The sequence below is a fragment of the Haliaeetus leucocephalus genome, unplaced genomic scaffold (genome assembly GCF_000737465.1).
Source record: "Haliaeetus leucocephalus isolate CR32 unplaced genomic scaffold, Haliaeetus_leucocephalus-4.0 Scaffold155, whole genome shotgun sequence".
Classification (NCBI taxonomy): domain Eukaryota; kingdom Metazoa; phylum Chordata; class Aves; order Accipitriformes; family Accipitridae; genus Haliaeetus; species Haliaeetus leucocephalus.
In genome coordinates this window covers 528,751-551,981 of record NW_010972591.1, presented here as the reverse complement: position 1 = coordinate 551,981, position 23,231 = coordinate 528,751, and the positions used below count along the sequence as shown (strand labels likewise).

General features: G+C 38.7%; 1 protein-coding gene across 1 annotated transcript in view; it reads right to left on the bottom strand.

Annotated features, from left to right (window-relative positions):
• GUCY1A2 (guanylate cyclase 1, soluble, alpha 2) overlaps positions 1 to 23,231 on the bottom strand; it is a 147,337-nt gene that overhangs the window by 41,955 nt on the left and 82,151 nt on the right. The window contains exon 6 of the mRNA XM_010562129.1: positions 4,223 to 4,366. Within this exon, the coding sequence (XP_010560431.1) occupies positions 4,223 to 4,366 (144 nt within the window). The remainder of the gene's footprint in view (positions 1 to 4,222; positions 4,367 to 23,231) is intronic.

Below are 23,231 nucleotides of genomic sequence, written 5' to 3'. Positions count from 1 at the left end.
CGCTGCTCTCACAAGGATGAATATTTCAAGCACTACAAAAAGTAAATATCTGCATTCTGGTAAGTTCAGTCCTGAGATGACAACGTAATATATCCATCCAAGTAATTTAGAAAATACATATATTCCATAAACCATAATCATAAGACATATCTAATTGAGTAATCATTAAATAAAAAGCACTACATTTCATGATTGCACTTAAATTTCCCTAGAGCTGAAATCTCTACAGCCAGGACAACCCAAACAGATTCATAAAGGCTCAGTCTAAAAAAATTTTGCCCCCTAAGTAACTAGCCTCTTAAACGTGCATTGTATCAGTCACACCCCACAAACCTGGGGAATAACTTCTGAACTCACAGTTTCCAGTAGTGACCTCAGAGAGCTTAAAAAAAGAGATAAACCTCTGGAAGAGAAAGCCCCTGCAAGCAACCAAGGAGACTTTAGCATGTTTCCTTCTTACTAGAAAACACAATCAGAACAGAGTAACTGTGCTGTAATTGTTAGCCTACTAACAGAAATTGAACTTCAAATAACTGTGCTGTCATGTATTATATAAAATGGCTGAGAATTATTTCTTCCTATTTAATCAAGGCTTGTCAGCCAGTTTTAGAGGGGGGTGGGAGAAAACAGAACACCGTCGTTTACTCCTGAGATCAGAAGGTCTCATTTTTAGGAATTACATTTTGGAAAATTGTCTCGGACTTAGTGGAGTAATTATCTTACTTTTTCAAAATAGCTACTAGACTATCCTGAGGAATAAAGTCAGAATTTAGTCACAGCAACTCATGAAATCTGTCAAAAGATACCAAACATTGGGCATGAGGAAAACTGCCCTCTGATATCAAGTTCTTTTCAAATATCCAAATACTGATGTAGGTTTTTCAATAAAAGAAAACAGAAGCTGCGTCAGCATTCTATATTCAGCATGCTTGGCAACGACTCAGGAAATGTGACTTGTGCTTGTTAACATGAATCACAGATAAGAATTAGGGTCAAAATATAGTCAAAATACTGCACTTCTTTTACCATCCGTATCAACAGGACCAGCTCAAAGTAACCACATTATAGTACAATTCAACTCACTGTTTAGAAGTCAGGCCACTTATAAATGTCTTACAGCCTACATTGTGTACTTTGTATCTAATGTTCATGAATATTTAAATATGTTAATGGCTTAATTGTAAAATGTGTCATGCAGTAAGTCTCCTATTAATGGTTCTGAGCTGAGTCCATAGTAACTGTTACACATACCTAGGGGTTCTTTAAACTTCAGGTAGATTATAGAACCAATTCCAACTCCTGACTCCACATGGGGCAACCTAAAAGTTAAACCATGTATCTAAGAGCATTGTCCAAATGTTTGAACACTGACTGGCTTGGGGCCATGACCACTTCCCTGGGGAGCTTGTTCCAGTGCTTGACCACTTTTTCCAAATATCCAATCTGAACTTCCCCTGATGCAGCTTTAAGACATTATTAGGCATACAAAGTATTTATTAGCGGGAATCTGTGGCATGATGGGCACCTGAACATTTTTTTAAGTGAAAAACTGGCAGCTAACCAAAATACAGATCACTAGCCAATTCAACATTGGCTGGAAGGTAAAGTCATGCCAACTCAATTTAGAAATAATGCATATGTTTTTAACTGTGACGATCACTGACATAACTACTGAGGAAAAACTATGTGTTCTTTGCCATTTGTAGGAGGACTCATCTGACAGAGTGTAGAAGCTTACAGTACAGACATCCACATTTAGGCTAAGTCCATAGACTTCCCTTACAGACAACTGAGAAAATACACATTTTTAAGGCGTGATTCATCTCATCCTAGAGTAGACACCTAAACTAGGACAAATTAAAGTAGACTTCTCCAAAAGTCCTTATTTCAATAATTTTACAGGGTAGATATCCATGTGAGAGGAATCTTAACCTTAATATATTTAAAATTAAATCAAAATACCTCTATGCAAGATAAGCTTTTTTAAACACAATTTACCAGGTTAAGTACAAAGGTAAAAACAACATTTTATGATATCACCATCCCTCATGCCCTGAAAGCTATTACACCTAAAACTGAAGACAGGACAACTAAAACCCACTGAGGAGCTTCTCAGTACCTCTACTTTCAGTTTAAGTATGATGAACTGACTTTTTTCTTCTGAATTCTAAAGGATGTTTATTAGCACTTTTTGAAAATATTTGGTTATTCCTAGCATTTTATTCTATGCAAGCATTTTTGCTCTGCACTGTCTTTATAGTCTTTCTTTTATCAGTTTTCTTATGCAGCCACTGAAATCGTGAGGAATTTTTGGAAAAATAGTGAGTGATAATGAAAACAGTCACAAACTGTGACTCTCAGGGTAAAACATACACCTTCAAAATTTCCCTACAATTGCAGCAATCACTCAAAAGAAGGTGAAAAGATGGAGAGGATCTGGAAGACAGCTTTCCCAGCATGTGACAGTGTAGCTAGAATGTATTAATCAGCTATAGTCATTGGAAAAATAGAGAAATCATCAAACAATCTAGAAAATCTATTTTAATAAGATTAAATTAACACATTTGAAACAGTCTTACATCAAAACTGAAAATGCTGTCTTCCAGTTATCTTCAGATACCATTTGTCTTGTAATGCTTATTCTGTGTTTGATGAATGTCCACATGAGACTTTAAGAAAATTTTCTTCAAGATCCATAGTCCAAGAGATTTTTTTCAGAAAGTTATTCTTTTGAATAGGTGGACATTTTTCAATAATCAAATAAGTATCTTATTTTGACATTTTAAAAAATTCATCAGCAGCATTGATATCTAAAAATAAAAATATTTCAACTAGAACTCAATATATTTTCATTTGAATATTGTGTCGCCTTATGTCATGGAATTTCTAGCTTGGTTGCCTTGTATCCACACTCTTCTTTCTGGGCAGAAAAATTCTTTTGGATTAAGTCTTTCTTGATTCACCACACACAGAGTTCAAGGAATATAGTTCAAGATATAACCTAACTAACAGATAGAGAAGAGTTGGAACTCCCAAGTATACAATTTTATTGCTCAAGGAGCATCACAGCAACATCCCTGAATAAATTTTTAAAAATTTCACCTCCTTTCTGTCAAGTTTTAAACCTTCAAAACAGTCTTTCAATTTTTGAAAAAAAAAAAAAAGGCATTTTGGATGGAACCCTCATTTTTTAACAGACAGGACAAATTGCAGTTTACAAAGTGCATTTCAACCATGATGTAAATCATCCCATGGGAAGTCTGTCTGGCCTTCTCATCCAGCTACATATGGCTTTTGTTACAGGCTTTAGACAGTGTTGAATAATTGTTCTACATAATACCCCCATTTTCTTCGAAAACAAAAGGTCTGTATTATGGAAGAACAATTTAACCAGAAACAGGAGTGAGTACACATAATGAAAACAATGTGTAATCTGACCCTTGAAAAAGAAAGGCACATCTATATATCCATGGTTTTTCTTCCCTGCTGAATCTCCATCTCCTACCTAAACATTACCAGTTCCAAATGCCAGTAGCTACAAGGTTGGTATAAGATCAAAAGAAGCAGAACAGCAGTGGAACTTTAAAATGGTGTAAAAGGACATGTGGTTTTCCACCTCCTGCTACCCCCTGCGCCAATCTAGGAGAAGGAACTGGAATAGTGTGGGAAGGATGCACATTAACACGGGGAAAGAGCAGGCAGTGTACACATTCTTCTTTTATACAGGTCAACAACTATTTAGAAAACAGGCACATGGCCCCTTAGAGCCGCAGAACTCTCTGAGTACCTCTACACTAGTGCTGAAGTTCAGATCAGGAGCCTACTTCTGAAGCGAATTTCCCTATTGCCATCGCATACTCTGCTTTGGCTTTTAGCTTGGGACAGTGCTGGATCATATGAATTGTCATCTTCTCAGACTAAACTGAATTGGAAGAAGGGCTCCAGCAGTGCATCTAATGCCCTCCAGCCACAAATAGGCATTCAATGCATACGACAAGGCGACAGCTAGTCTGTGTGGTCTATTGTGCTTATTAAAGTAAGGCATTGCTTACATGATTGTTGATGGGCACCAGTGAAATATACATCCACAAAAAAGACTATGATATATTGATGTGATTTTAAATTCTCCTAGCAATAAACAGATTGCTACTGACAGAACACAATGGAATTAATCAGGTCCACATACCACTGACTAGCTGAGAATAAAGAGCAAAGGGGTTACCTTAATAGGGCTCCCATCTGGAGTGAGAACCTCTTCTGATAGCTCCATCATCTTCAGTGCCATCAGGGCAATGGCTTTAGCGTGACTAAGGCTTTTCTTATGGAGCCCTGCTGCAACACAGTATGCATCACCTATTGTTTCCACCTGCAGCAATCAGACAAATCAAATGTATGATAATGAGAAGACAACCCTACCATTAGTTATCTGCAATCAAATAGCATTGCTTAAAACATGTGCGCAAAACATCCATAAAATAAGCAATTAGACAACGGAGCATAATTACCTGAGTTTGCAAACAGGTGCAGTCAAAACCTGACATGCGATTGCATAGTGGTTCATCACCGTTATAACTAAAGAAGATCATTACATCTAGAACAGTGTATACCATCAGCTGAGAGATGACAACATTTTCCCACAGCAGTAATACAGAAAACTCTATTTTCCTAAATGAGAAATTGCTTGCAGCTTTGTTTGACACTATCCTGGTCGAGTTTGCTGTTGGATAAGAATAGTGTTACATGATTATAATTCATAATTATTATTTGCTCTACCAGAAAAGTATATCAGGTAGAGAATTAGAAAAAGCAAAACATCACCATAAAAAACAGTGAAGAGTCTGCAACTTCTCATTAGCAGGTAGCTCTTCCTGGTATAGGGATAATTTACAAATAGATGCTATTGCTACAGACTTTTGACTGCACCTGTCTCTGTTATTTTCAAATAAGAATTATTGCCTCTCTACTATGCAGGCTACCTGACTGTGAATTCCCTACCTTCAGGCATCAAGTTGAGCAGACTGATCCCTCTGGTCTCTTCAGAGAGGCCTTACCTCTCTCTTATCCTTGATTTTCTTTAAGGAAAGTTGTCCCTCAGGAGGAAGTGGGAGCAAAATAAATTGCAGAAGCCCTCTGGCTCTGGATGAAGGCAGCCTGAGAAACACTGAAGCCCTCAAATTCTGCAGCTTTATTGACAGCATTGCGTTTTCCAGTCTGCTTCCCCACACATCTGCAACATGCTCTGTACGCAGTCCATTAACACATGCCAAAGCAGACTTGGCCCTCAAGGATTAGTTTGGCTTTTGCTACGTAACTAATCTGGCTTTCACCCTGCCTATAACACTACAGGAATGCCAGGAAAGGTTTCAGCAAAGACTAAGGTGAGAAGAAAGCATGCACTGAGCAAAGAGTTATTCAGGGAATAAATACAGCTGATTCTTCTCTCTGCAGGGGTCCTACTAATATTAGTAGACCTGGACCTTCTGAGATTAATTTCCAATCCTGATAAACAGAATTGGAAATAGTACCTCAAAAAGTAAGCATTACATGTAAATGTACCCAGAGTATGAATCTAGAACAGCAGTATGGGCAAATACTTCCCACCATCAAACTTACAGAAGCTGCTACATAACATTGCCAAGTTTCACACCTTAGCCTTTCCTACTGATCATGCATGAGGATATATATAAGAAGCTGAGGGTTTCTCATGAGCTGAGAGCTGAGACAGCTGCTAGAGCTCCCTTGTCACTTTTGGAAGCTCGTAATAGTGCTTGTATATATAAAAAAAAAAAAAAAAGCAGCAATCACTACTGCTGTCTGCCTGCCTATTTTCCCCAAGCCATATCTCAGGATCTCTGTCCACAAGAAGCGGAGACTGACAACTCCCTGCAGTTTAGGAGGCCATCTTTCCAAAGACAAATGGATGGGCAAGTATATTGCAATGGCTGCTGAAAAATGTAGAAACTAGGGAAGAAAGCACACAAGCATAGTGAGAAAAAGTATCAGAAGTTGAAAAGACACTCTGGATGGCTAAGAAATAGATGGTAAAAAATTCTCTAAATCAGAAGGTAGAATTAGCAGAAATCCAAATAACTGCACATTGCCATTCTTAAAAATTGTGGATGAACTTAACCAGTTTGAATAGAAATAAAGGGGTTATTACGAAAAGAGCTGAGTCTATGCTGTCAAATACAAAAAACTAAATAAAAATCCTGCTCTTTGTTGAATGACTTAATTTCAGAATGACCCTTCCACTAAAGTTAGTTGCATTACACTACTGAAAGCAAGTATAGATCTGGGACCATATACTATTCCTGCAATGTTCAGGCAAACCTACTTATTTTGTTACCTTCTTCCCCTTTGGAAATTTCCATAGTTGTGTGAACTAATTTGACAGCTAAATTGCACTCACGGAAAGAGTAGCACCATCAGAGCTGCATTGTACATGCCTGTGTACTACCAGAAAAATAGGACTGAAGCTGCCTCATGTTAATCTTACTCTGAAAATAAAAATTATAACAATACCATTGTAGGATACTCTTTAAAGTGTTTATCCCTATGAAGTTCCTCTGACAGTAATAGTGGAGAACCAGGGAAATGATTAGGACTGTTGAGACTGACCTGGCAGCTGAAACTGGATGTGCTAAGTACGGATAAGGTTGTCTAATGATTTACCATCTGTGACCCTGTTTTCAGTCACTACTAAGATTTCCCCAACTAAGCATTTAAGCTGAAATTTACATGCTGAGTACCTCCATCAAACTTTAACCTTGGTTCAGTCCTCCTTCAAAATCAGATTTGACAAATTTTCCAGTTATCTGTGTTTTTTTCCCCCAACTCCTTTTTCTAAAAAGCTCCAGGAGTTCTTATAATTCAGGTTGTTCATGGCACTTTGATTTGGTCCTCTCATACGGAGTCATAGAATCATAGAATAGTTTGGGTTGGAAGGGACTTTCAAAGATCATCTAGTCCAACCCCCCTGTCATGGGCAGGGACATCTTTCACTAGATCAAGTTGCTCAAAGCCCCATCCAACCTGACCTAGAACGCTTCCAGGGATGGGGCATCCACAGCTTCTCTGGGCAACCTGTTCCAGTGCCTCATCACCTTCACAGTAAAAAATTTCTTCCTTATGTCCAGTCTAAATCAACCCTCTTCCAGTTTATAACCACTGCACCTTGTCGTATAACTACAGGCCTTGGTAAAAATGACTCTCTGCATCCTTCTTATAAGCCCCCTTTACATATTGAAAGGCCACAGTAAGGGAGCCTTCTGTTCTCCAGGCTGAACAACCCCAACTCTCTCAGCCTTTCTTCATAGGAGAGGTGTTCCATCCCTCTGATCAATTTTGTGGCCCTCCTCTGGACTCGCTCCAACAGGTCCATGTCCTTCTTGTACTTGCCCAGAGCTGGACAAAATACTCCAGGTGGGGTCTCACAAGAGTAGAGTGGAGGGTTAGAATCACCTCCCTTGACCTGCCGGCCATGCTTCTTTTTATGCAGCCCAGGATATGGTTGGCTTTCTGGGCTGAGAGCGCACATTGCTGGGTCATGTCTAATTTTTCATGTCCCAATATCCCCAAGTCCTTCTCTGCAGGGCTGCTCTCAATTCCTTCATCCCTCAGTCTGTATTAATATTGGGGATTACCCTGATCCAGGTGCAGGACCTTGCACTTGGCCTTGTTGAACTTCAGCAGGTTGTGTGAGGACATTAAAATAGAAACTCCAATGAGACCAATACATCACATTTCAGAATTTCAGGTTGGGCCCGTCAGTGAGTCAGACACGCATGGGGAAGAAGGGGATTTCTCTTGTTTCAGCTGAGGAGCAAGAACTGTACCAGAAAAACAAGCACTGCTTATGGCTCGCTCCACACTATCTGCTGGGTAGATCCTGAAATCACTGTGCACACCAGAGAGCAACTTACTCCATAAATATTCAAGTAAATGTCAATAGGATTAAGAGCAAAGGAAGGTGCTACTCAAGGTGGCTAAAATAGCAGCACTCAGATCTGTTTGATGCTCTTCAAGATGATGATATACAGTAATGAAACCCCAGAGAAAATCGCTATCATGTGATAAACTTACTTCTCAGTTTTTTACTTCATAATTTGACTATGATAGTGCATTATTAGTAGTACATTTGATTTTTATATCCTTCCTAGATACATATGCAGGAAAAGGTATTTTGCTGTAAGACTGGAATACATTATCCTGCTTCTTTTAAAACCCCAAATATATATTGTTTTAAATATTTCAGCCATTTTTGCATATGGCTAAGTTTTACCTTTACTAAGATTTAGTACATTTTTGTTCTAGTTAAATAATTATTTTTTACTCCTCTTGGTATTTCTAGCCACTCACTGATAGCCTGACCTACACTCGCCATGGCTGGCTTCACTAGAGCTTTCATTAATTGGGAATTAATATATAGCACCATAGAAGAGAAGTGAGGTTGAACTTAGATTTCAAAATTAGACAAATATATTAAAAAAGTAGGATACAATTTTTATTCTTAATTAACAAACAAAGAAGCCAGGAACCACTGCAGCTACTTACAATGCTATACAAAGGCCATCACTAAAGCCGTCTATAACTCTGCATCGAGTCATTGGAAATGTCCAAAAGATTTTCAGTCAGGCCCTCAACAAATCAAAGACTAAGGTTCATAATTAGCTGAAGTAGTTGTGTGTACTCTACAGTTCAGAAAATACTTCTTGGTAGGTATTCTGAGACTGTTGAATACTGTAGAGTGGCAATGCGTAAGACTTGCAGCAGGGAGCAAACAAAAATATCTTCTGGTCTTGGGATGTCATTTTCTATGTACCCAGCGTCTGTTAGTCCTTGGTAGATACCGTATGTCTGTTTTAGTCATGAACAGTACTTTTTATAGAAGGTGAGCTCTACAGTAATTGTCTTATAGTCACTTATTTTTAATTCATGCCAATTTTAGGTGGAATATGACATGCAGATGAATCTGGTAGCCCAGCAGACAGAATATAATTTCTCCAATTCTGATGAGTCCAGAGAATGGAGGTTAATAAACTGTCCCCCGGGCAGCTCCAACAGGTGTCTTCTAACTACCAGTAGCTTAACCTTGTGTTGTGTTACATTACTTAACTGAGAAACTGGAAGTTGTAGCTGAATGATGTTCCCCAGGTATAAAGTCAGGGTGTTGAATCAGTGACAGTTTAGAAGGGAAAATGTGGTGTAGTGAAGTACCATCCCTGCTTCTGTACTCTTCCTTGTGAATGCATGAATATGCACCAGTCATTACATAGATGAACTTCTAGAAGTAATGAAGGAACTGAAGTGTCACACTTCATTTCCCAGGGTTACAGACAGAGGGGGAAGTATCATCTTGTAAGTAAGTGAAACCTGCAATGGCAAATTTAAAGATTTTCATCTAAAATATTCAGGAAACCCAAGAGCCTAAGAAATCTTACTAGCACCTTTTTCAAAGCACAGCTTGGAAATAAACATAAAAAATGTAATCATGGGGGGGTCACTCTTGTGGCAATTCTAACTTGAAATTCCTGCAGCAATCAGAAATATTGAATCATATAATCATAGAGTCATAGAATCATTTAGGTTGGAAAAGACCTTCAAGATCATCAAGTCCAACCATCAACCATGCCCACTAAACCATGTTCTGGAGTACTTTGTCTACGCGCTTTTTGAATACCTCCAGGGATGGTGACTCAACCACTTCCCTGGGCAGCCTATACCGATGTCTGACAACCCTCTCAGTAAAGAAATTTTTCCTAATACCCATCCTAAATCTCCCTTGCCTCAACTTGAGGACATTTCCTCTCGTCCTATCACCAGCCACCTGACAGAAGAGACCAGCAGCTACCTCACTACAACCCCCTTTCAGGTAGTTGTAGAGAGTGATAAGGTCTCCCCTCAGCCTCCTTTTCTCCAGACTAAACAGCCCCAGCTCCCTCAGCCACTCCTCATAAGACTCGTGCTCCAGGCCCCTCACCAACCTGGATGCCCTTCTCTGGACACGCTCCAGCACCTCCACGTCTTTCCTGTAGTGAGGGGCCCAAAACTGAACACAGTACTCAAGGTGCGGCCTCACCAGTGCCGAACACAGGGGAAAAATCACCTCCCTGTTCCTGCTGGCCACACTATTTCTGATACAGGCCAGGATGCTATTGGCCTTCTTGGCCACCTGGGCACACTGCTGGCTCATACTCAGCCGGCTGTCAACCAGCATCCCCAGGTCCTTTTCCACCAGGCAGCTTTCCAGCCACTCTTCCCCAAGCCTGTAGCGCTGTGTGGGGTTGTTGTGACCCAAGTGCAGGACCCGGCACTTGGCCTTGTTGAACCTCATACAGTTGGCCTCAGCCCATCAATGCAGCCTGTCCAGATCTCTCTGTAGAACCTTCCTACCCTCAAGCAGATCAACCCTGCCTCCCAACTTGGTGTCATCTGCAAACTTGCTGAGGGTGCACTCAATCCCATTGTCCAAATCATTGATAAAGATATTAAACAGAATGGGGCCTAACACTGAGCCCTGGGGAACACCACTTGTGACCAGCCACCAACTGGATTTAACTCCATTCACCACAACCCTCTGGGCTCGTCCATCCAGCCAGTTTTTCACCCAGCAAAGAGTACACTTGTCCAAGCCATGAGACGCCAGCTTCTCAAGGAGTATGCTGTGAGAGACAGAGTCAAAGGCCTTGCTGAAGTCAAGGTAGATAACATCCACAGCCTTTCCCTCATCCACTAGGTGGGTCACCTAAATCCACTGAAAGAAATCACTGGAGGGAGAATTGGCTCTATTTTTAGTCCTGTCTCTCTCAGCAGGTTTCTAGTAAAAGCCTAATAGATAATTTTTATTTTCATTGTTACAGTGTAAAAAATTACTATTTTTTTTTTCACATAAGAGCCATAAATAAGTCTCTGTGCGGTTTGTTCCTTTTTAATGGGTTAAATTATACTCATATGAAGAAGGCTTCTTTGCTTACAATCAAAACTAAATACATTTTTAAAAAAGGGTCTGAAAACTAAAAAATTGCTGTCTTCTTTCAGAAAGAAAATCCACTCTTAACAGCAATCCCTTGTAGATCCTTCACCTTCCTCTGAAGGCTACTTGTGTACTATTGTTCCCATCTCCAAAATACTCACAGGGCTGCACAGTTATTTATTATCTCACTCCTAAGAGTTGTAATATTTAGTACCTTTCACCCTAAAATAATCTATGGCACTGTCTTTATGGACTGCTCAATGCTCTTTTGCAAAATAAATAAATAAATTTGAAATAAAAAGTTGGATTGCCTTCAGTATAGAGATAAACACGGTTAAAGTATTGTCTCTAACTCAAATTGTCATCCATAAATAAAAGCCCTTAATGCAGGTTGCACTGGTGATTTTAGTTTGAGTTGGCTGTCCTGCTGAGATAAAATTAACTGCTAATGGAGCCCTTCTCAAGCCAAATCCATCAAGGAACATACATCCTTCAGCATCTTCTTCAGATACATATATATATAAAGAAGAGATTTTTTTTTTTTTCCTCACAAGGCATGGGAAAAAAAATTTACAGTGCAATTCAGGATGAAGAACTATGGGACACTCCTGGATACCTTGATGTTATACACAGGTGATGAAGTGAATACAGGATTACTTTGGAAAGTATAAATACCTAAGTATTGCATAACCATCTTTTGCTCAAGGATGCTCTTCCTTGAGAAGAGAAAACCTTTCAGTAGTACATGTAAGAAGAAAAAAATGTTATGCTGTTCAAAGTTTATTTGGTTTATTCTATTAACATATATAGCTTATCTATATAACTGTATCACACATACAGACTTCAGATAGGGTAACTAAACATAGATATTCTTCAGCCCTTTCCATGTCTTGATTTCTTATCCTCCTTTTATAGAGTAACAGATAATTCTTCAAATTCAGTTGAGTTTCCACATGCATCAAATCCTGCTCGTGGTCTCACATGTTTCTGTTACTTCAATCACCAGAAATATTTATTTCCGCTTAAGTAAGTATGTGTTCATAATCATTGTAATTTTAAGTTGGCAGGAAAATTTGGAATATTAAACAGTTTTTCTACGCTCCACATGCTGTTTACAGCCACAGTATATAAAATGTATATGCTATATTTAGCTGAAGAGGAGCTTATTACTAAACTGTTTCTCATCACTTATGAGTAATCTGCCAATAGCCTGAAACTCATCTACTGCTGAGAGATATTCTATAAAATTTCATTTTATAATACTGAAATAATAACAAACAGCAGTTGCAATGATATCAGTCTCATCTTAAAGAGCTTGAGAGTGAAAAAAATAGAAATAAGCAGCAGGGAAAGGGGTAATGGCTTAGCTAATCACAGTTTAATGCTCTTCACTTTCCTCACTTTTCTCACCGAGAAAACTAGCTTTTCTGTTTTGGGTGTGGTTTTTTTCCCTGCACAGAAGAGCATTATTCTCCATCTCAAAATACCTGCCTCTCCTTTCACCTGTTGCCTCTGCATGTTCCCCCTCTCCTACCCAAATACAGAGACATTGTTCTAGGTGAATGCAATGTGTACTGATTAGTTAAAACCTTTCAAAATACAATATGTAAAAAAAAACTATCTAGAATTTTATTGAGTAAATATATCTGCCTTTTCTGACAAATCTATGCTTCTTTTCCTGATAATAACATTATTTGCACTCTCATAAATCCTGCAGTTGATACCAAACTGGGGGGAACAGTCAATTTGCTCTAAGGCAAGGCTGCCATCCTGAGCGACGTGGACAGGTGGGAGAAATTGACTGGCAGGAAACTCCTGAAATTAAACAAGAACATGTGCAAAGTCCTGTCCCTGGGAAGGAATTTCCCTGGAACTGATACAGCCTGGGGCCAACTTCCTGAGAAGCAGCTCTTTGGGAAAGACCCTTGGGGTCCTGGTGGGCAGCAAGTGGCACATGGGCCAGCAGTGAGTCCTGGGAGCAAGATGGCCAATGATAGCCTGGGGTCCATGAACAGAGACTGTGGAAACTGGTTATTACCCTCTACTCCGCAGTCACTAGACCACACCTAGATATTGCATCCAGTTTGGGGCCCCTCAGTACAAGACAGAGATTGATAAACTGGATCCAGCTCAGTGGTGGGCCACCAAGATGGTAGGTGCTGGAGCACCTGCCCTGTGAGGAGAGGCTGGGGGAGCTGAGCTTGTTCAGCCTGGAGCAGAGATGGCTTTGGGGGGACCTAAGAGCAGCCCCCAGTTCCTGTGGGATGTCCTCGAGGGACAGAGGTGGGCTTTTCACAGTGGTGCAGTGTAGGAGGGTAAGAGACAACAATGACATCAGCATCCTTATGGATTAAGAAAGAGGGAAGCCTATGAAACCTATTGACCACAAGATCGTACTCAGATAAAAAGAATTTTGCAAGTTTTTTAAAGAGCAATCAAACAGTTATGCAGACAGTAAGGATTTTAATAGATGCTTTGGCAAACACAGGGATAAAGAACATAATACTTGTATTTTAGGGCATAAATCTCAAAATGAAAATGCTGGAAAGAAGTCTGCCATATATACCTGACATTTCATAAGTAGCTCATGGGGCTTCTTCAAGTACCCATTTTCAATACTGTCAAACATGGACCATTATAACGCACTAGTTACGGCAGTTTCTACTGTAATCCAAATTTGAACTATATGGTACACCCTGTCTCCCAATATATCTATTAGCTATATTGATAATTATCTGAAACTTCAGTCGTCCAAATGTTTTCTGTCTCCCCTGACATTTAAATAATTGAGGTTATACTGCAGCCACTGATTTTTCATTTTAATACCTTATCTTTTAATTCCAAGAAGAAAAATCTGTTACACTGGAAAAATTAAAGCTGAAAATTACCCATGCTTTCTGAACTTTTCATGATGTAATATTTAAACTACCCAAGGAAATACTAAAGTAATGGCAATTTTTTTTACAATTATCATTTTTCCTCCATTGGCAATAATGAAATGTTTTCTTTTTTTCTGATTTGTGACCTTTATTGCTATGGAGGCAAGGCAAGGCAAGGCGAGGAGAGGGGAGGGGAGGGAGAGAGAGAGAAGGAAGGAAGGCAGGAAAGAAGCAAACAATTTTTGAAAAAAAGCACCCTTTTTTCCATGTGTTTTATTATAGATAACTTTACTGACCAGTTGAGCCACAGAGTTGCATTGTTTGGAGCTGCAACACTACAGTTTCCCTGGTGATTGCCCAGCAGATTAGTATTTGCCAGAATGTCAGCCTTTAACCTTCTGTAGTGATCATCAGTAAAATTACCACCTTAGTTTCCTTGGTTGATGAAATGCTGTTAGTATTTCTCTTAGCTAAAAGTGAACAGAATCAGCACTAATGAATACTCCATTACCTCTTACAGTCAATCCCACATTACTGATTGTTTCAATGGGATGAGCAAAACATAGTTTTTTGGATGACAATCATCATATCCATTTGCAAAAGTCATAGAAAGTCAAGCTTTGAATTAATCAGTAAAGTATTCTAAGGGACCCTATTGAGAGACAGCACAATACTCATGCTCAGTGGTGATGGGAGTTATTCCAGCGCCAATATAACAAAAAGCAATGAAATTAGGAAAGAAATAACTTGGGTTGATGCTGATTGTATGAGAGAAATTAAAATGCAGTGAAACTTCATTTTACTCAATTAAAACACACTCTATGTATTAAACAATATATATTAATATATATAAGGAGGTGCTTTCTTAAATCTCATCCCAGCTTGAAGCCAGGATTCAGGATGGGAACACACCTGGAATTGGCAGCTGGAAAATGTTCTCAGGTACTGCAGTACAGACCTATACCTTCCCAAAATTGTCATTATCCTGTTCATCCATATTTCATTCTATTGCAAGACTGAACTACATACAACCTGAACACTATATATTTCTTTTATGAAAGCTGAAACATCTTCCCTCCAAAGGAGTACAGCAAACTTCAGCCTTAAGATGAAATTCTTGGAAGTACAACTCTGTAAGAAACCTTTGAAGTTATTAGTATCTCCCAATGGGCTTTTCTTTCATCTGTTTTCTGCCCTAAGTTGTACAGAAGGGAAATTAGGAACAGTCCATGGTATATGGCAAAGTGGTGCTTCAGACATCATTTGGGCTTCATTATTCCTGTCCGTGACTTCTAGTTCAGCAGCAAACAGGATACCTTTTTAACTGGTATGGGACAAAGACTGAAGAAAAGGGAGATTCTCTCCATTGTAGTTTTAAGTCAGCAACCTTAGCACTCATCACAAGGAACAATTTATTTGATATCCATATTCTACCTCAAGACATCTTTGACATCTCCCATATTTCCTTCTACCGAAATCCTTCTCCAAATACATCTCTGCAAATCAGTAATAACCTTACAACATTGTCATTCAGGTGGGACTCACACTACTGAGCATGAGTCACACAAAAATTAAGCCTCTAATTTAAGCTACTCATCTATACTCTTTCTATAGTCACTGAAGAGAAAAATTAACTTCCAGGGCATGATGTATTCCATCCTGAATTCTGGAAACCTAGTTTTTTTACCCATTTACTACAGCAGGACCCAAATGTCTACATCTTTGCTTAATTGCCCGCTTCCATGACCAGACTGTCATTTGATATGCAAGACCCCTCCCATGTTGTCATCGGCACAGTTTTTCTCAGAAATGGCTGAAAACCAGGTTTATGTAGGCCACGATGGCCACAGACTGGAAAGGCTTAGTTTTTGAAACTCTCAGATGACTCTAGGGGAGCTGTTATCTTCTCATGCATAACTCACCCTATGCCTTTGAAAGTGCACCACAGAGTGCATGTTCCTGCTGCCATAAAGTACCCTAAAACAGGAAAAAGATTGCATGAGTGTGTTGACTGCTAGTGGTAAGATACTATTTGTCAGCACAACAGCAAGATCCTGTATCTTGGCATGCATATTTTGGCATGCAGGTCAGAGATGTTATTAATCACTAAGTGGAAGGAGGGCAGATGTGAAGTATTTGGGGCAGCTTATGGTAGAAAGACTTGAACAAGTCACTTAATCTAAAATACAGATTCTAAGGAAAGAAATGTCAAAGAAGCATGCTGGAGAGAAACTAGATAGGTTATTCCACTGAGAGGTGAAGTGTGTGTGCTCTTTCTCTGGAGCTGGTGTAAGTGCAGTTCCGAAAAGCCTCTTCTGAGCATGGCCTAAGTATACTTGATCCTGACGTAGCTTCTAGATCTACGTAACAAAGAGTGAATACTGACCTTTTTCAAATTAATCAAAACCTGTTTGTTTTCTTGATGTTGCATGAATATAAATTAAAGCCTATTTCTGTTTGCATTTTGAAGTATTCTGTATGTTTTCCCACTGCACAGATTTGGCAGAAAAGCTTTGAAACACAGTTGAATTCTGCAACACATTGAAGCTTAACATCTATCAGCTTATATTACTTAGGTCTGGGTTTTTTTGCTGAAATTAATTCTACATTTTGGATACAATATTATTTATAGATTCCCAAAATTCTGGGATACTATAAAAAACTCCTGTTTTTTAAAGGTTTTAAAAGTTTTCAAGATAGGATTTGAGAATAAGTCTTATCTGCAAATGGGCCCAAGAATCTCCTTCAGTTTCTGCCTTAGTGTTTGGTCCTCTTAGCTTCTGTCTCTCAACTATTCAAAATTAATTCCTAAGCAGTGAAATCTTGTGCCTAAGTTTCAAGGTAACTCTGCAATGCTTTTATGACACTGCATTCTGCTTTTGGAAATAGTTTAGTGTATGGAAAACCCCTTCCATGTGAGCAGGAATGGATTCCAAGTGTCCACCTATGAAGTTCAGAAATCTGTTCATCTGGTAAAGCTCATTTCTTAAAAGAAACATCTTACTATAAAACCCAGCTCCTTTCCTGAGAGCCTAATTATGAAGCAATTGCTCTTACCAGGCCTGAGGGCATTTTATTTTTAGTGAGCTTAATGATGCTACATGCTGGCAAGTTCAGGAACATTTTGCAGGAAGAGCTGTATTCAAACTCTTTCTATAGCATCTACTTAGCAGTCTTAAGCATAAATCTTTCAGTATCCAATATATGGAGGAACTCTTTCATCTACACTTTAATTCAGAACGCTGTTTTCTTCACAAAAGGAAAAGTGACAAATAGTACTTGCCTTGTAGAATTCTTATCTAGTATTTTAAAAGGTTTTTTTTGTTTTGACTAGTTGAAATAGAGGCATGCTAGAAGACTTAAGAGTTTAGATGATGTCAGCATCAGGTTTGCACACAGCAGTCATGGAATACAAAAGTCATAGTGCATAAATGATTTCTCTCTTCTGTAGGCAAGTATGAAATTGCAAAAATCACACCAAATACGTCTGATGAATAGAAAATGTCCTGGCTGGCATTCTGCCTTATGGGAGGTAGTCACAATGTCAAAGTAAAGAACTGTTTAACAAAATAAACAAATATTAAAATAATCATGCATAACTTAAGACACACATTTCAGTTTAATGTGATCACCCTTCTCCAGATGTAAGAGTGGCGTTAATTTGCTATAGGTATCCCTGGTATTAAAACTACTACTGAACAACATCTTCCCAAAAGTTACATATTCTTTAATTTATCTGTCTTGAAATTCATACTTTAGCTAGTTTCTTTTAACTTACCTAAGTATCCCCCATATTAATTTAAATCATTTAAGAAATTAAGGTACAGTTATGAATGCTATTTGCATGAATGAAAATGCTGCATCTTGGCATGCTCAGGAATATGAAGGGCCAGCCATATGTTGTCACACTTGTGCTATGTGTCCTCTACTTCTGACACAATACTGGACTGTTTAAATGGAAATAGCCTAGGCTGATGGAAAGTGAAATCAATTGCCTCCAGTCCCTCAGAGGGACTAAAATTTAGAAGGTGGAAAAACTTGACACAAGAAAACAAAGGATTTAAGTATTAAGGGTGGGGTTTACAAAACACAGCATCAGGGAGACCTGTATGCTGCAACAGGGCATGGTCTTAGCCATGGTTCCTGTCCAGCTGCTATGTCTGGGTTTGCTCCTCAATATGGAGCAGAGAGCCCCAAAGGAGGATACCCTTTTTGGTCCTGTCCAAATAAAAAGTCAGGATATGGCCAGGGTTCACACAAAGTTAGGACTTCGGAAGCACTCCCAGGACCTGCAAGTTGGACACAGACTTTAAGGCTCCCAAGCAGCTTGAGAGAAGTGGAGTGGGACACTTATAAACAAATGTGTTCTTTTCAGATAAGAGAAAGTGGAAGGAGAGAGACAAAAGAGAAAAAGAGAAGAAAATATATACAAGCATGGTATTCTTGAAGAAGAAATTACATACAGAAGCAGAAGTCCTAGACTCTTTAGAGGATTCTTGGGTGATGAATGGCCTAAAGCAGGGGAACATGCACAGGTGTTTTAGTGCTTTCTGTAGGTCTGTATGTTTATAAAGTAAAGAGTAACTCTTCTGAAGCCTACATGTCTGTCTGCTTTATTTGCACATCTTCCTAAAGACAAAAAATGTAAATCCTCCACAAGGCTGCAGAAAAATACATGCTTAAAGTAATGGGAAGTCTTAAAATATCCTGGAGCTCTTGGGTGGTGATACACCAGATCTGCAGGGAAAACCCAAGGAATCTTTCGTGTTTCTTTTTTTTTTTCTAACTTAACCCAAGAACAATCCTGAGTTCCCCAAAAAGATAGGTGCCCCTGACTTCATACTGGAGTGAGAAACACCTGTGTGCCAGCAAGTTCATGCAAAGCCAGAGAGGCCAATGAGAAAGAAGACAAAAACAGTGGCCATAGGTTTTACTGGAAAACTTGGAGATTATGGTTTTTAACTTATGAAACATAAAGTCTGGAAAACTTCAGAACAGTCTGAAGTTCATGACCCCTGTCATTGCAGTATTCTTTAGTCATTATTGCACTGATAGTAAGCTTATGAACATACATATGAATATGTACAAATATCAGAGGGATAGTCATGGCACTGAGAAAGTACTGATATCTTCTGTAAAACAAATACTGATTTCTGCAACTTAAACTACCAGTATAAAAATGTAAAGTAATATATTTAAAAAACGCAAGTTTAAAATTAGGTTCCTAAAAGCATTATATCACAACCTCAATATAAACAACATTCTTCAGAACTGGTGAGTAGCAGTCTCAAATGACTGCAGAACAGTCCAGACTTCCACCCTTTTTTAGTCTCAGGTCTTTACAATGAGCAAAAATTAAAGCTATAGCCAGAGTTAGGTGTGTGGAATCAGAAAATGAAGATCTGACATACTAACTGTATCATTCAGAAAAAAATAAAATAGTATAATTCAGTGTAAAGTAAGTGAAATAAAGTTGCCAGGAATAATAGCCAAAGAGAACCCCAAGGAAGCTGCTAAAGGACTTTGAGGCATGTGTGTGGCACCACTCAGAGAGAGCATCAGTTTAGCCAAATAATGGAACCAAAAAGAAAGCAGAAATTCACATAACAAAGTTGTGAATTCTAACTGTAAAATTAACCTGTGGAATTACATTGTCTTATTCAATAAATATTCAATAAACTTTCAATTAAAATTTTGACAATAAAGATGTATAGCAAAGAAATTTTGGCAGCTGACAACAGTTCATTGATGAAAATACTTAGGACTCTCTGCTTAGACGTGGAAAGTGGGACTCAGTACTTCACAGAAAGTGAAGTTTAGTGTTAGGGGGAAATCTGCAAGCGTCTTCAAGGACAAATGCTGCACTGTCCAGAGAAAGGACAAAGAAACTAACACCTATAGGAGCAGGCCTGATTCTGCTATACTTGGCTTGGTGTTACCCAGCCAGCATATATAGCCACCCAGCCAGTGCATGCACGGCCAAAAAACCAGCCACAGGACATGCTGTCTTTACTCCACACAGTAGTTAAAGGGCAAGGGAGGGGAATGGGGTTGTTTCAGAAAGGAAACTGAGGGGAAAAGAGCTGAGAAAGCAGGCCTACACAGGCAAAAGGACTCAACAAGAAAAAAATATTTAAAATTATCCTATATCAAGGACATATTACTTGGAGGGAGAAACAGAAGCTACAGGAATCTTAAGCAGGGAAAATTTCAGTCTCCAGGGTTATGTTTTAAATGCCAGTAGCCATGGCTGCAGCATATCTAAATAGCTTATTTGATAAAGAGATGGTTTAGCTGAAGCATCATTTCCCAGCACTTGGCTCATAAACAAAGGGAACTCAGATACAGAGAAAAAAAGGTCAAAACAAAGACACAAACAGTCAGGCCAACCAGTATATACTTTACTCACAGCGATTGCTTTCAAAATTTACTGAGATCTTCTCTCTCCCATTACTTGTCCTCCTGGAGCCCATGTTTCTACTTGCATGTCCACAGACACTAGCTTACCAAGCATCTGCATCTACACTGTTTTGATTTGCACTCCCTGCTTAACAGCATCTTTTTCTCCCATTCCTCAATTCCAAGCAAAATATAATAAGCCCAGATAGACAGCAGCACCAGTTTCCAAATGCATTGCCAGGTCTCAGTTCTCTCACATCCTCTCCCTTCTGTGATTACCCTGAGAGTGTCCCTCTTGATCTTTTCATCAAGGCTATATGTAAGCAGATTCCTTCTAAAGTTTCACTCTGTAAAACACAGATTCTTCCAGATTGCTAAAACTGTCACCCAGGCTTGTATCACTGTGCATCTCAATTACTGCAGTGTTCTCCCTCAGCCTGGACAAATGTAATCTGTCGCCTTTGGTATCCATTCAAAATGCTGCTGTGAAGTTCATTTTCTGAGCCCATCATCTGCCTGTGTCATTCTTACCTACGCGTCTATCCATTGGATATCCTTTCCCTACCTCATCAGTTATAGCTACTTACTTTCATTTCCAAGATATTTCAGTCTAATTCATCCCCCTGCAGCCCTCTCCAAGCATTTCTTATTCTGTATCCAACAGCTCATTATGCTTGCCCTCTATGTCCGACTTGTTAAACACAAGGATCTTTGTTCTTCTTTCTGTGCCATACTTCTCTGTAAACATCCTTGAATGAATAGTATGAGACAATTGAAAATATTAAGTTCATTGTCTGAGTCCAAGATTAGAAGCACCAAGGTTCTGAATTCAAAATGCTGTAACAGTAAAGCTGGGTGAATAATTTACAGCATGGAATTTATTTAATTAATTTTGCTTAATTTTCTGTTTACAAATCAGTGAATTTGGTATTCAGAAGTACTCACCAAACAATCTTTGCAAATTATTCTTGCCATGTTGCTTAAAAACAAGCAAATTTGAAAATTGATCTGTTTTGATGTATATATATAGGTCATATGATAAACCTCAGTAGCCTAGTTACAGGAGTATATCTTAGAGGCAGGCTGTGGTTACAAATACTGGTGATTACAGATCTAAAATTCACTGCCTGACAATAATTTCTAAAATTATAGTTGTTGTGTGGTGATCATTCCTAGCAATAAACTTAGCTTGCAGAGTATCATCTGAAACAAATGAAAAAGATATAAACATACGAGCTATTTTTATTTTAAAATGGAAATACTTTTTCAAAAGAATTGTCATTTTCTTTTGAGCCTGATTCTCTAAGGAAAAGGGTTCATTGCCCAAGTTTTGTCTTTCTGTAATGCTCAACTGAGTCATTTTCACTTAACCTCACAGTAACTCTTTTAGACTTCTGTTTAAAAAACAAATGAAAAAAAGATCTGGGGGGAGAAGAAAAAGGTACATACATCTCCAAAATAGCCACAGTGCACACTGCCTTGCTCACAGGTGGGCTGTGGAAGGAAGCAGGGGACGTGTAGGGACATGGAGGACTAGAGAGACGGAGAAAAACCCAGGATGAAAGGATCTGAGAAAGAACTGGCTATATTAAGGCAGTAACAGTGGAGAAAGGGTGTTAGAGGTGTAAGACATCCTTCCATGGAAAAATAGGTTTGTTTTTTCCCTCTTCATAGAATTACATAGGGGTCTTAACTTTTTGGAGTGTTTATTCCTTTTCTGAATGCATAAATCTTATCTTGCCTATCTCAGCAGCTGTCATCTTATTTCACTGGTCAGGAGACTATTTTCATACAGCAACATTTTTCTATCTAAAGTGGCAAAAAGCGAGGTGAAAGGCAGAAAGCCGTGGTCTAAATGATATAATATTAATGACCTATGTATAAATATTTCTTCTTAGTGTTCTCACAGGACTCAACCAACCTTCCTTCCAAACAGATCATAGAGTTTTACATACTTTATTTCCTATTCCCATGCAACCATAGTTTTCAACAAAGAATGTCCTGAATGCCTCAAAATAGCTAACTAAAATTAATCATCTGGGAAAACACTAACTACACCCATGTACCAGATACAGCATGTAAAACAAGGTCATTAGATATCCCTCTTGACTGTAGGTCAGAAGTTCCTCAAGTCCTGTTCTCAGAGCTGGCTCGAGATCCAGTGCAGCAACATTAGATTAATACAAACAAAGATCAAACTTCCAATCTTTTCTGACTATATCAGAACAATTTTCAGATTGTAACAATTTTCAAATAAGGGTTGGTACCTTCCATTGCAGTCCTCTCCCAGCATGGCCTTTGGTTTCTGAGCATTAGTAATACAAACGCCTAGCCCAGGAGCACAAAACTTATTTACAGTGTGATCTTTTACCTTGGTATACTGTCCTACCAACCTATATCTATACCATGTTCAGTTCTATCTGTGGTATGTATTGTAACTTTTCAGCCACAATTATTATTTAGGTGGGTAATTAATATTTTGAGATGCCTTTTAAAGTGTATTACAGGCTAAAAATGAAATGGACAGCACTCTTCTGAAGACCTTTTCTCTATAGCCTATCAACAAATACTATTTGAAACAGTTTGAAAACTGGTGATTCAGTTTGCAAGCCTCAGACAGAAAATGAAATCAATATATAATTTTACAACTACATTTTTTTCTTAGGTGCATTCAGTTATAAGAATATACATACTGGACACCAAATCCACTGAAAAGAAGTGAAGGTGATGGGCTGTAACAGGACCAACACATGTGACATCTCCTTTTCCGCACAGCAGTAAAGGAGCATGGCAGCCCAGTGCCATGTCCACTCATTCCATTTACTATGAATGGACATCTGCTGTCCTGTTCCCATTTTTCAGTGGAAGTTTAAATCTTTCACAACATTTTTTTTAGTGAATGCTCTGCTTTTTATGGAAAATTTAAATTCTTTCAGGGGAAAGGTAAGTGGCTAAACCCTAAACCATTCAAGTTTCAGCTG